Consider the following 14,373-nt stretch of genomic DNA (forward strand, 5'->3'; position numbering starts at 1 on the left):
GGGGGGCACATACAGGAGGCTGGGGGCACATACAGGAGGCTGGGGGCACATACAGGAGTGTGGCAGGGGGCACATACAGGAGTGGGGGGCACATACAGGAGTGGGGGGCACATACAGGAGTGGGGGGCACTCACCCACACAGTTGTCACAGAGGCTACAGTGGGAGGCGCGCGGAGGCCTGAAGATCTTGCAGGTGAAGCAATACTTGAGCTTGACCGTCTGCCCGTTAATGACCACCTCCTTCGTCCTGGGGGGCGGGCGGTAGCCCGAACTGGAGCCGTTGGCTACATCTAGAGAGAGGGAGAGAGAGAGAGAGAGAGAGAGAGAGAGAGACCGTTGATTTACCACTTCCCTCGGAAACAATGCGTCATGAACCAGAGGGTAACTCAGTGTTATCTGGCTCACAGACAACCTGCTAGCAACACGTTGGGACGCCTTGGGATCTTTCACCCGTCGCCACCCTGCTGCTGTAGCTACAGTGTACAGATTAAACCTCAGTCAGACCAAGTCTTGGAAGTAAAATTCAACATTCTCCCTGTATGTTAGGGATTAGTGGCCGATGCCGATATTTAGAGAACTAGATGACAGGAGACACTGGTATTTATTTAGTGAGGCAGCAAGGTAAGAGACAGAGGGATAGATTCAGAGAAGGCAGTAACTTAACGAATACATCGAAAGGCAGCCAGTCAGATGAGGTGAGACAGACGAGATGACAGACACGAGGACAGATAATAAGGTAAGACACAGAAGAACATCAACCATCAGATCAGACAGACAAGCCAGTGAAAGACAAGAGTTCAGACACACAGTCCACCAGCCAGAGGAGAAAGAGAAAATTATTGAGGCTTACGTGTTAAAAGCTACAGGTCTTAACATCCAGGTGCCAGGTAAAAAAATCTCAAACTCCGTCCTCTTTTCTAGATCCTCCAATCACAACTATTGCTTCCCTCAACGTTTTTCTTTTGGTTGCAATTGTGACCAATAACAAAGTGAGAAAATCCAGTTGGCCAATCATATAGTTCACTGCAGCTCAACAGCCAATGAGGGGAACGGTCAGGAGGTGTCTATGAATTCTGCATTTGAAGACCTGAAGACCATCGTCTGTAGGGTTGGGCATCGTTTGGATTTGAACGATTACGGTTCCGATTCTGATTCTCCATTTCTATTCCTGTTCTAAACGATTCTCGATTCCGATTCTTTGAGGTGCAGGTCAAAATAGGTCACCGCTTATTTCGCAGGAGATTTTTTATATTTTTTTGAAAAACCTTAAATTTTTTTCATACTATTCATAGTCAGTTGACTTGATACAGTTTAATTTGGTTGCTGTACTGTAACTAGGGTATTAATTAACAAGGTAAAAAAAATAAAAACGTTTTTTATTTTTTTTAAGAATCGAAATTTAGAATCGAAATGCAAATATGTTACTTCCAGAACCGGAAGTTAGGAACCGGTTCCTATTAGAACCGGTTCTCGGTGCTCAACCCTAATCGTCTGCCTTGGATCCAATAACATGCTCTGGAAGGCTATTGCATATACGGACAGCAGTGTGTGTAGAACGCCTCCGTCCAAGGAGCGTGTTCTGGAGCGGGAGGTTGAGAGCATGATCTGGTGTGGCTGTGCGTAGGCGGGTAGTATGACGTCTGGTGGAGGGAGCGTGGCCTGGAGGCCCATGGGACGGTGGTAGGGATGCATTGTACGTCAGTGGTATTGTACGTCAAATAGTAATGAGCTTGAGTGTTAATAGTATAGACAGCATGATAAGTGTAGTAGTATAAGTATAGTAGCATAGTAGTAGGGTACATACATAGTAGTAAAAGGCGTTTCGATGGCGTAAAGTTGGCTGGGTTTCGGCTGTCCCGACTGTGGTGGAGAGTTCGTTCCACCTTTGTGGAGCGAGGACAGAGAATAGCCGGCTTCACTTTGATGACCCTCCGGGAGCTCGGATAGGAGTAGATCTGAGGCGGCCAGAAGATGCAGATCGTAGGGGTCTTGAGGGTGTGTAGTTAGAGAACATTGACCGGAGGTAGGAGGGAGCCGTTCCCCTCGCTTGAAGCGGATTCGTGCGGCAATGGGAAGCCAGTGCAGCTCTCTCTCTCTCTCTCATCCAGGTAAGTGAGGCATATTCCATGACACCGCAGACTTGTGACTTTGTAGACCGTGGCTGGGCCCTTGGTGGTGCGTTTACTGGCCACTCTCCTCAGTGCTCCCAGTTTCTGACCTGCCAGTTGCGATTGGAGGATCACGACAAGAGGGCGGGATTCGACTTGGGTCAATTGGCCCCCTGGGCAGCTTCATGGGCCATTCGCTCCATACTGATCATATGTGAGGCTGTGTGATGATGAGACACGAGGCCCCCGGTGCAACAAAATATAACTTTTAACACCCGACTTCTGAATGACACATCTTTACACCCACTAACATTATAACCAGTTCAGGTAACATAATACAAAATCTGCAATTAAAAAAAACACTCGAGCAAGTTACATGCTCTCAGGACTACAAAGGGCCACATAATGGAGGTGAACGGAAAACGGATGGCTTTTGGCGAAGAGACAATGATGACAGGCTAAATGGCGAAGATGAGGAAAGATGATAGTGATTTTCCAGCCATAAAAAGGTAGAGAAGCCTGTAGCCTATTATTGCCGGGGCACTCGCTTTGAGCACTCTCACGCATGCGAGTGGGAGGGGGGGGGGGGAGAGAGTAAGAGAAAGAGAGAGTGTGCTCATGTGTGGGAAGACCATTTCGTACCACAGAGGCCCGTGACGGTGCCGGCTGAAAGTGGTGCGTGTGTGCGTGTGTGTGTGTGTGATAACCGTGTGGGTGTTTGACATTTTCAAGAGAGTTATAAACGCTGTCGCGATGAGTTAATTTCAATGCGCATTCGTTCTCTGCCGTGATCAACGCGTGCAGAGCCCTCTCTCCTCTCTTCTCCACGTTCACTCTGTTCCTCTCGCTTTCTCAGCAAACGAGAGGAAAGGAGAGAAAGTCCACATTAGAGCAGAACACCATGGGAGGATTGGGAGCATAGTTTTCATCTACGACCCGTATCGTATAGAGAGAGCGCTTCAAGTGCCCGCGGTACAGGGAGATATTACAGTGACGTTAGCTGCCATCGTGGAGCTCGGTCAAAATTGTTGGAATGGAATGTTATGATGAATTGAAAATGGGGGGCCCTGATGTAAACAAGACGAAAGTCCTTCTCTGGTCTGCATCCCCTTAACAATTGTGTGTATTGAGCCGTACTGTATTGTACCCGTTCTGCAATCTGTTAATAAAATGTTCAATCAATCAATCAGTCTACGTTTTATTTCCTGTTGAAGCTGATGGATGTCACAACTCTTTCAACTGCTGCTCATTGGACAATAGAGGAACCGTTAAATCCGTTAACAAAGGCCATAAAGCAGCCTCCAAAAATAAAGACACATTGCATCATAACGTTGGTACTGTACTGTAGGTGACCCCGGCGACCCGGTGGTTCGGCCCACGTGCCCTTCAAATGCTGCCGAATGTGAGCAGCACCGACGACGTGGTCATGGCGCCAAACATCCCGCCTCCCGCTTATCGACCCGTTCTATTTTCACATGCTTAACCCTTTCACTGCCACACGACAGAAGGTTCACCCTTTACTATCACACTACCGATGGTTACCGTCGGTAGTGTGATAGTAAAGGGTTAACCGTCTGTCGTGTGGCAGTGAAAGGGTTAACCCACCGGCTGTCGTGTGGCAGTGAAAGGGTGAACCTTCTGTGTATTGTCGCAGTGAAAAGGGTTAACCGTTTGGTAGTGCGGCAGTGAAAGGCTTAAAAAGGGGCATTTTGCACATAGTCTCACACATATCCGAAGGCTCTAAACTGTTTTGCACACATTCGTTCAGTTTGACAGTTTGAGAGGTAATGAGTTTGAATGTGATGTTGACCACAGCCAGGGGTGGGAAAGTTCACTTTCTACATGAACTAGTTCAGTTCACAGTTCACATTATTTTTTAAATGAACTAGTTCAGTTCATAGTTCATAATTCAAAATTTTAAAAAAAGTTCATGGTTTCAAAAATGAACTAATTTATAGTTTATAGTTCTTTTATTTTTATTTTTTTATAGATTTTTCACGTACAGTTACTTACATTACAAAAACACACATTGGGACAAGGGGGGGGGGGGGTCCTCCAGTTCATCTATGCCATCATCCACACCATAAGCAAGCAAAAACAAAAGAAAAAGAAAAACAAGCAAAAAGGAAAGCAAACCAAGACAGGCACTGTACAGTATTGCACTTGCCTCGAGCCCATTCACATGTAGACATACATATATTTATTTTTTTCTATCCTAGGTCTGTCCATACAATGGGGCATTGGGCCTTTAGAAGGATCAGCAGGAAAATAGTCTAATAGTGGGGGCCACACCTCCTGAAAGGAAGCGTCGTTGCATCTATGCATTGAACAGAGTCTTTCATGGGGTAGCACACCGAAGATCTCTCTATACCACATTTGTATAGATGGAGGCTTATCCTTAATCCAGTTTATCAGAATGCATTTCCGGGCTGAAAGTAGAAGTTTAGTTTGAAAATGTCGCTTAACCCACGTGCCACTTGGCCCCAGAACCTGGATAAACACTTAGATTCCCAAAAGTAGTGATAGTAGGTACCCAGATCTGTTTGACATTTCGAACATAAAGGAGATATTGAACGGTCCATTTTGTTAGTTCTTTTTTCAATACGTTGCTGCGAGCTATTGTATTTGCAAATCTGGTATGTCATAAATGTATAGATGTAGCAGTACTGTCTATCTGTATGTCATGTATTTTCATATGTCCTGATGAATTGAAAATGGGGGACCCTGATGTAACCAAGACAAAGGTCTTTATCTGGTCTGCATCCGCTTAACAATTGTGTGTATTGAGCTGTACTGTATTGTACCCATTCTGCAATCTGTTAATAAAGTTTTCAACCAATCAAGCTATTATTTTGTAAAGTTATTGAACCACAGACAGCAATCGGAATACTGGCATTTCCATAACGCTTTGCTGCCGCCCATTCAGTCCACACTATTAGCAGCTGCAGCTTTCATCTCTACAGTATATTTTCAAAAACATGAGGAAAAACTTTGCTTGAATGGTCTTTATTATGAAAACTAAAACAGGACGTTTGCATATTCTCAATGTGCCGTTTAAGGTTTGCTGTCGATGTCAATGTACGGACTTGCTTCTTCAAACCGGGTGGACAAAGTTTACAAACAAACGAGTCAGTACTGACTTTAACGTTAAACTCTTTTAAATGCTCATACGCCGACGTCTAGAGGTAGAGTCTGACTCTGAGCGAGTGCTGCTGCAGCTCTCGGCTTCTGCTCGCCGATTCCGCTGTTCCACTGTTTGTTGTGAGGAGGAGTCTGATGACGTAGCCAGGGGGTGACAGGCGCGTTGCCAGATCGGGTGGTTTTCCGCATAATTTTGAAGCCTGTTTACGGTGTGTTTTAACTGGGTTTTCGGCTGAAAGGCATATGAAATCTGGCACACCTTTGAATGCGGTTATAATAGAGTGCTAAGAATGAACGCACTTTTGAACGCCGTTATACAGCGCTGAGAATGAACGCGTTCTCAATTACGTTCATTTAGCGGATATACAGTACGTTCAGTTCACGTTCGCCCAAAATACGAACGCGTTCATGAACGATCGTTCATTGAACGCGTTCAGGTACATCACTGACCACAACCAGTGGTGTCATCAGAGGACACGGACTCATTGTTAATCAATGAAATGATGTAGATGAAAAAATAGCCGTATCTCCATTTATTTCATCTACATCATTTCATTGGGCCGTAATGACGGATTGCACAAGGATTCAGTGAGATATTCAAACTCATTCACTCTCGATAACCGTGAAGTGCCCCTTTAAGACTGCTGTCGTTGCTCAATGAGGGTTAATGGAGCTTTCAGCTCTTCTCTGATATTGTATACAGCCTTCACTTGGCAAAGCCACAAGAAAACACACAATTCTAACTGCAATACGTCCACTTAAGCATCACAAAACCTCTTTACACTTGTGCCTCCAATAACAAAGAGCAGACAACGCAGGGCTGAATCTGTGCTGCCATCAGTTTTCACGGACACTCTTATTGCCATTTAACGGCCTTCAGAAATCAACTGCAGCCTGCAGGGCTGTCCTCATCCTCATCTAATGGAATTATCAGTCGACCAATAGCTTTTTCGACTTATAGATTGTTGATTTAATCAACAAATCTGTGAAATTGTGTTTTCCAAATGCGATCGGTGTAGAATTACCTCTTTAAATCTTATGCTTAACCATTTTCACTACCATAACCACACTACGACAAAGGGTTAACACTTCCACTACCACACTACAGACAGTTAACCTTGCAGTACCACACTACAGACAGTTAACGGAGATGTTCTAATACTTTTTCAGGTTATACTGCAACGCATCAGCAGGGCATTAAAAAAAACTTGTGGTGGTGGACTAGGACGAAACAGACTGATGAATGGACTAAGCCACAGGGGTCTCAAACTCAATTTACCTGGGGGCCGCTGGAGGTAGAGTCTGGGTGAGGCTGGGCCGCATCAAATATTCCACAAAAAAAGGGTTTCAAGTATTCAAAAAAAAAGTACAACTGATCCAATCTTCTCAATCTTTAGCAATAACATTTCAGAACATGAACAGTTCTTCAGAACATGAATGGTTCTTCAGAACATAGGCTTCTCAGTGGTGTCAGTGGACTCATCCACAGCTATGGAAATGCACTGTGCATTTTTTTTATTCTATCACAAAGCTGTTTAATCAAATCACCAGCCAGTATTTCAGTTATTCTGGTTGCTGTGCGATCTGAGGGGGATTTGCTTTTGTTTGCCTTCAAACATGGTCTCCATCACTCAGTCATACATTATTTTCAAATGGCCACCCTTCACAAGAGCTACCGTTTCTTGGCATATAGTCACATTGGTTTGGTGCTGGGACTCAGGATGAATGCATATTTTTCAGTCCATTCACCTTTGAATTGCAGTCGACTTTTACTGACCATCTTTGAAAATGCCATATTTTTCTGCTGGCTGCCTGCTGGCGAAACTGGGCTAGTAGCTACATTTATCTCACGGAGATAAAACTGGGAGCGAGTTTACTGTAGATGCGCTGTCAACTCTGCTCTGACTATTACTGAAAGAGAGAGACGACATGCAGTCCGTGAAGACCCGCCCTACTCCCCTACTCTGCATCTGATTCGCAGACTGTGGGTGAGGGGGGGAAACGCTGACGGGATGCTGAATGTGATTGGACCAGACCCGTACACAGACACAGACAGACAGTGTGGCAGTGCAGCCGGACATGCAGAGCACTGCTCGCAGTCAGAGGAGATAGCGAGGATGCATTTGCCTTCCACTTTAGGCTACTTGATATCACTCCGGAATCACGTTTCAACCAAGTCACTAACATAACGTTGCTGTCATGAGCCTGCGCTATGGTAGCCTACAAGTGATAAAATAAATAAAACGCGCAACGACTCGGCAAACAGTTGCGCGCGGGCCGCACTAACACTAAACTTTGATGTCAAGTAGGGGGCCGCAAAATATCATCCCTCGGGCCGCAATTGGCCCGCGAGTTTGAGACCCCTGGACTAAGGGGAGGTCGGAAACAGCCCTAGAAGCCTCGTTTTGATCTACCACTGGAACGCGATCAAGGTAAATGTACACTGCAGTGAGCGGCTAATGGAACATTGTGCTCTGCCTCCACTCATTTGGTTACCAATACCATCACACTCTGCATCACTTTACAGTCACCTTTATACTACAGGACTCTGTGTTGATGTGGCGAGGAGAGGATACAGACCTCCTATACTACAGGACTCTGTGTTGATGTGGCGAGGAGACGATACAGACCTGCTATACTACAGGACTCTGTGTTGATGTGGCGAGGAGAGGATACAGACCTCCTGTACTACAGGACTCTGTGTTGATGTGGCGAGGAGACGATACAGACATCCTATACTACAGGACTCTGTGTTGATGTGGCGAGGAGACGATACAGACCTCCTGTACTACAGGACTCTGTGTTGATGTGGCGAGGAGACGATACAGACCTCCTATACTACAGGACTCTGTGTTGATGTGGCGAGGAGACGATACAGACCTCCTGTACTACAGGACTCTGTGTTGATGTGGCGAGGAGAGGATACAGACCTCCTTATACTACAGGACTCTGTGTTGATGTGGCGAGGAGACGATACAGACCTCCTATACTACAGGACTCTGTGTTGATGTGGCGAGGAGACGATACAGACCTCCTATACTACAGGACTCTGTGTTGATGTGGCGAGGAGACGATACAGACCTCCTATACTACAGGACTCTGTGTTGATGTGGCGAGGAGACGATACAGACCTCCTATACTACAGGACTCTGTGTTGATGTGGTGAGGAGACGATACAGACCTCCTATACTACAGGACTCTGTGTTGATGTGGCGAGGAGACGATACAGACCTCCTATACTACAGGACTCTGTGTTGATGTGGCGAGGAGACGATACAGACCTCCTATACTACAGGACTCTGTGTTGATGTGGTGAGGAGACGATACAGACCTCCTATACTACAGGACTCTGTGTTGATGTGGCGAGGAGACGATACAGACCTCCTACTACAGGACTCTGTGTTGATGTGGCGAGGAGACGATACAGACCTCCTATACCACAGGACTCTGTGTTGATGTGGCGAGGAGAAGATACAGACCTCCTATACTACAGGACTCTGTGTTGATGTGGAGAGGAGACGATACAGACCTCCTATACTACAGGACTCTGTGTTGATGTGGCGAGGAGACGATACAGACCTCCTATACTACAGGACTCTGTGTTGATGTGGCGAGGAGACGATACAGACCTCCTATACTACAGGACTCTGTGTTGATGTGGCGAGGAGACGATACAGACCTCCTATACTACAGGACTCAGTTTTACACAGTGAGGACAGGGTTTGTTTGACCAAGTCTGGGATGGATAATAGAGCTTACGCCCTCCTCGTTAATGGCTCCCCTCCTCCACATGGAAACGTAAGAGGCATAAGATAGGCCAATTTGACTTCCGGTTTAGCTTTAGAATGGAGTAGGTCGCATGTGACACAGCTGCTCACCCGTTATTTTTTTTTCTTTTAAAATCATATTTATATACCATTAATGCGTTTAAAACTTGACGCATATATCAACTGAGACTATCAACTAACTATATTGACCAAAAGAATCGAGATGCCATCAAGGAAAGACCCAAAGAAAGACCAAAAACCAGTCGAAGAGGTCCCGCCGCGGGACCCAGGATACGTACAGCGGACAGCAGAAAGTATTGACTTGACAGAGGCCGCTTCAAGTTCAACCCCATCAAAGACCTCCGCAGATACCGAATATATCATCCGGAAAATGGAGGAAATGATCAAAGAATCACAGAAGATAATAACTCAAAAAGTAGATGCTATTAAAGAATCTATTGAAGGCAAAATTGATGCGCTGAGAGCGGACGCCGACGCACAGAATAAACGCACCGAGGCTCTGGAGAAAGTAGTGGAAGCCCACGAAATCAAATTCACTCACATCTACAAGGAAGTAGAGGCTAACACAGTTAACCTAACTGCTGAGATGAAGGGGAACTACAATGAAATCAAGACGGAGCTCAGCGAAATAACGGAGGAGCTCACGCGAATCAATAAAGAACAGAAAGCCAAAATATTCGAGATGGAATATCAAAAACGCAGGCTGAATATTTGCATTGTCGGTCTGGACGAATCAGTGAGATGTGAAAACCCTGAAGAGTTTGCCACAGAATTACAGAAAATCTTGGGAACAGGAATCCTTCCTAAAATACCGGAGGTGGATGAGTGCTTCAGATTGGGACCCCGCTCCAGTGACAACAACGCTAAGCCCAGAGTGATATTAGTTGTACTGCGCCAAGTCAGAATAAAAGAAATGATTATGCGTGAAATTCGCAGGATGAAAGGCAATCTGAAACACATGGAGGTACCAATACACTGCTTTGAAGATTATTGTCGTGAGGTAGTGGAACTGCGTGCCAAGTTCAAGACGGTGATGTCTCAACTATACCTGGGGAAATACAGACCCCTACTAATATACCCTGCAATACTTTGCGTCGTCGACAAACAAGGAGCAAAAGTTCTCCTCAAATCGCCTGAAGAGGCAGCCAAATTCCTGTCTGAACAGGAGCAGAATAGTGTATAAATGGCCTTTTAAATTTCAGTTATGCAAGGTCACCATATATTACAACCTTTAATAATCGAGGATTTGGGACAGAGAGACCTACGTGCTCAGAGTTTTTGAATGCTTTCCCCGACGTGTATATTATTGCGGACATATTGGATTTAAGATTGGAACACTCCAGAACATACTGGAACATTCAGACAATGTAAAAATGACATATTGGAATAATCTAGAACATCGAAGCATTCTTTGATATATGGAGCATTCTGGAATATCAGCAATACGTGGTCATTCATTCTACCAGAAGCCCCTCGGGGGAATAATCAACAGCTATCTAGATGCAAAACCACAGAGCCATCATAGCCGGCCGGCTGAAAGATCACTCTACACAACGATCATCGCCCACCCCGGTCGGGGGAAATGCTGCATATACGTATTTAAAAATTGTTTTTTTATTAATGGGAAATAATTTCACTACTTCTCCAATTAATACTTTAGATGTTTAAGCATAGCAATGCTCTTTTAAGATCTAAGTTAATGTTCTCTTCCTTTTACTTGTGTTTTTTTTTTTTTTTTTTTTTTCATCCGCTCTCTCTGATTTATTGAGGCTCTCTCTTCAGTCCAATACCTTCATATTATTCATGGGTTACTATAAATTACTATAAATTACAAGTTCATATAAAATGTAAGTGATTAAGGCATGACAATTGAAGCTTATTTTTGGTCTTTATTTTTAGTTTATCTCATTTACATTTTTATTTATTTATTTTTTACGGGTAAGTGGCCAAGCCACAGTCGACATTCTACTTATGGTAGAATTTAGAGTGTTAGATCCTATGGTATACATAGGAATGTTAAGGATAATTGGATCATTCTGGGATATCCGGTGGTGCAAGGGAGAGAGTCATACGCAAAGGTTGTGTTCATGGAACACAATCCTGTACGACTCTCGGTGGGAGGGAAGGGTAGGGGATTTTTATTTGTATATATGTATGTTTTTAAGCTCGGCTCTCAACGGGACCTCACTAGTGGGATGTATATCTAGTATTGCCTCGCACTCTAGAAGCATTACCAAAAATTACAATGCAACATGTATAGACTATGGCTAGTTTGAATATAATGATATGGAACACCGGGGGAATAAATAACCAACTTAAACGCAAAAGCGTGCTCACACTGATGAAAAAAGAACATGTGGACATTGCTCTGCTAAGCGAAACACACATTCTAGGGAAAGACATAGGTAAATTAGCGGACAACATATACCATAATATCAGTCACTCCTCTATTGGTACGAGAACTCGGGGTGTAGCAATAGTCGTTAAACGTAAGTTGAATATTGTACTAAAGGGAGTATGGTCTGATGTAGAAGGTCGGATAACTATAGCTAAGATTGAACATAAGAACAGGAAAATAGCGTTGATAGCGGTATACGCCCCAAATTTGTACGAAGAAGATTTCTTCACTACACTAACCAATGCAATGTTAGACATTCCCGATTACTCATTTATAATAGGAGCGGATTTTAATGCCATCTGGAACCCAAGGATAGACAAATCTTACCTCGCCTTTTCCAGCGAACAAAAGAATTCATCGAAGGCATTAAAGGATTGGTCAAAGATTACAGGTGTAAAGGACTTATGGCGGTTACTTAATCCCACGACCCGAAAGTACTCTTGTCGATCTGCGAGACATAAGACACTATCCAGAATAGATTATGTCTTTGCATCACAGAGACTATTTGATAATTATGAAGTGGAAATGATACCCAACGCACTATCAGATCACTGTTATTTACTCCTTAAAGGTACATTTGGTATACTATCCTCCCGAGCCCCAAGATGGCGATTTAACTCGTTGCTGCTTAACAACAAGGAATTCATTACACAACTCAAAGAAGCTCTTATAGTATTCCAACGGGAGAATGCAAACTCGGTGCAAGACCCCAGAATAATATGGATGTCGGTAAAGGGAATGATCAAAGACTTCACGGATAGCTTTTCCTCAAAAATGCGCAAGAATCAAAACACAAAACTGGATGAGCTGGAAACGCTTTACTCAACGTTATTTAATTCTCTGAAATACAACAACTCAACTCGACTAGAAAATCAAGTTAACGTACTAAAAATAGAGATCAATGACATATACAGACAACAATCGGAAATACAAATACGCAGCACAAGACAACAGCAGTACTCCCATGGTTCCAAACCCAGCCACCTATTAGCCATGCGATTAAGAATTAATGCAACATTTGCAGATATAACTACCATTAGAGCACAACAAGTACTTGTAACAGATCCGGTAAAAATAAACGATACATTCAAAGTATTCTACTCCGATTTATATAAATCAGAAATGACCTTCGATCAAAACAAAATGGACACATTTCTTAATCAAATTATTCTCCCTAAACTTTCAGAGGATGACGCTAAACAGTTAGAAATACCGATCACACTAGAGGAACTCAAGATGGCCATAACCGCAATGAAAAGTGGTAAGGCTCCAGGAAGAGACGGTTTCCCATCAGAAATGTACCTTTCTTGTTGGGACATAATTGGCCCCTTATTACTAAATATGATCTTATACTCAGTCAAGGAGGGGAACTTCCATAAAACCGACAATATTGCACTCATAACAGTCCTCCTTAAAAAAGACAAAGACCCCAACGAGTGCGGTAGTTATAGACCTGTAAGCCTCCTCGGAACAGATATCAAACTGTACTCTAAGGTATTAGCCATCAGATTACAAAAGCATATGACGTCTTTAGTTCACCCGGACCAAACTGGCTTCATAGGAGGCCGCCTGATCACTGAGAACATAAGACGTATACTGCACGTACTTGATGCCGACAAAGAGGACACCATACCTAAGGCGATGCTGTCCCTGGATGCTATGAAGGCCTTGGACAGGCTGGAATGGTCGTATCTGTGGGCAGTGCTAGAAAGGATGGGGTTAGGAAAAGGATTCATCGATATGATTAAAGTATTATACAAAGACCCATCGGCCATGATTATAACAGGCACAATCATCTCTGAAATATTTCCGGTATCACGCTCTGCCAGACAGGGTTGTCCTCTTAGTCCCGGTCTGTTCAATCTATCATTAGAGCCGTTAGCACAATATATAAGACAATCCCAATCCATAGAACCTATCGTAATCAAGGGCACACAACAAAAAATTTGTTTATATGCGGACGATGTAATATTGTTCATGAAAAACCCCAACACCACATTGCCTCATCTGCTCAAGTTGATTGAGGACTTTGGTGATTTATCGGGATTTAAGATAAATTGGCCGAAGTCGGCTTTCCTTCCACTTAACACCCCTGCAAAAAAAGATACAACCCTCCCAGGACAGATACCGATGGTAAAACATTTCAGATGCTTGGGAGTGGAAATATTCCCTACCATAAGACAAACGGTGAAGCACAACTACACAAAAATCCAAAACAAAATCAAAGACGACCTTGATAGATGGGCAAAACTTAAGAACACAGTACAAGCACGGATATCAATAGTTAAGATGGATGTACTACCTAAAATCAACTTCTTCTGTTCAATGCTACCGTTACCCCCTCCAGAGGGTTACTGGAAAAGATTACACTCCTCCACATACAAATTTATTTGGAATAACAAACCACCACGTATAAAAAGATCCACCGCACAGAGAAATAAAGCAGATGGTGGCATGGCATTTCCAGATTTTTTCCTATATTTTAAGGCGTACTCATTAAGTCCATTGACAACATGGTTTGACTCCCAAGCATTAGCATCTTGGAGAAAAATAGAAGAAAACATAGTAGCCCCACATAGACTGAAGGACATAGCATACACTAAACTACCAATCAAGCACCGTGAACGAAAATTTGGCCCCATAATTACTCATGCGATCCGGATATGGCGTGAATCACAAAAAAAAAATCCTAACCCACAAGAATGGCACAATCATACTCCCTTATTCAATAACAATGCTCTCTTAATTGGAAAACGACCTATAAGATTCCCTATATGGGAAGAGCAAGGCATACACTCATTAGGGGATATTTTTAACAAACAGGGTTTTTGTAGTGATAAAGAAATACGCAAAAAATTTAATCTCACCAAGTCCACATGGCTTTTTCACAAACAGTTAGAGCTATGTTTGAAGTCTCACGGTGTTCCATTAGACAGAC

At 43.7% G+C, this 14,373-nt stretch overlaps 1 protein-coding gene across 3 annotated transcripts in view; it reads right to left on the reverse strand.

The window, feature by feature from the left end:
- Positions 1-14,373, reverse strand: part of LOC311224961 (palmitoyltransferase ZDHHC14-like) — a 149,817-nt gene that overhangs the window by 50,332 nt on the left and 85,112 nt on the right. For all 3 annotated transcript variants that reach the window (XM_084310127.1, XM_084310125.1, XM_084310126.1), the window contains exon 4: positions 135-290. In XM_084310127.1, coding sequence (XP_084166253.1) covers positions 135-290 — 156 coding nt within the window. The remainder of the gene's footprint in view (positions 1-134; positions 291-14,373) is intronic.

The sequence above is a fragment of the Notolepis coatsorum genome (assembly GCF_963971535.1).
Source record: "Notolepis coatsorum genome assembly, chromosome: 3".
Lineage (NCBI taxonomy): Eukaryota > Metazoa > Chordata > Actinopteri > Aulopiformes > Paralepididae > Notolepis > Notolepis coatsorum.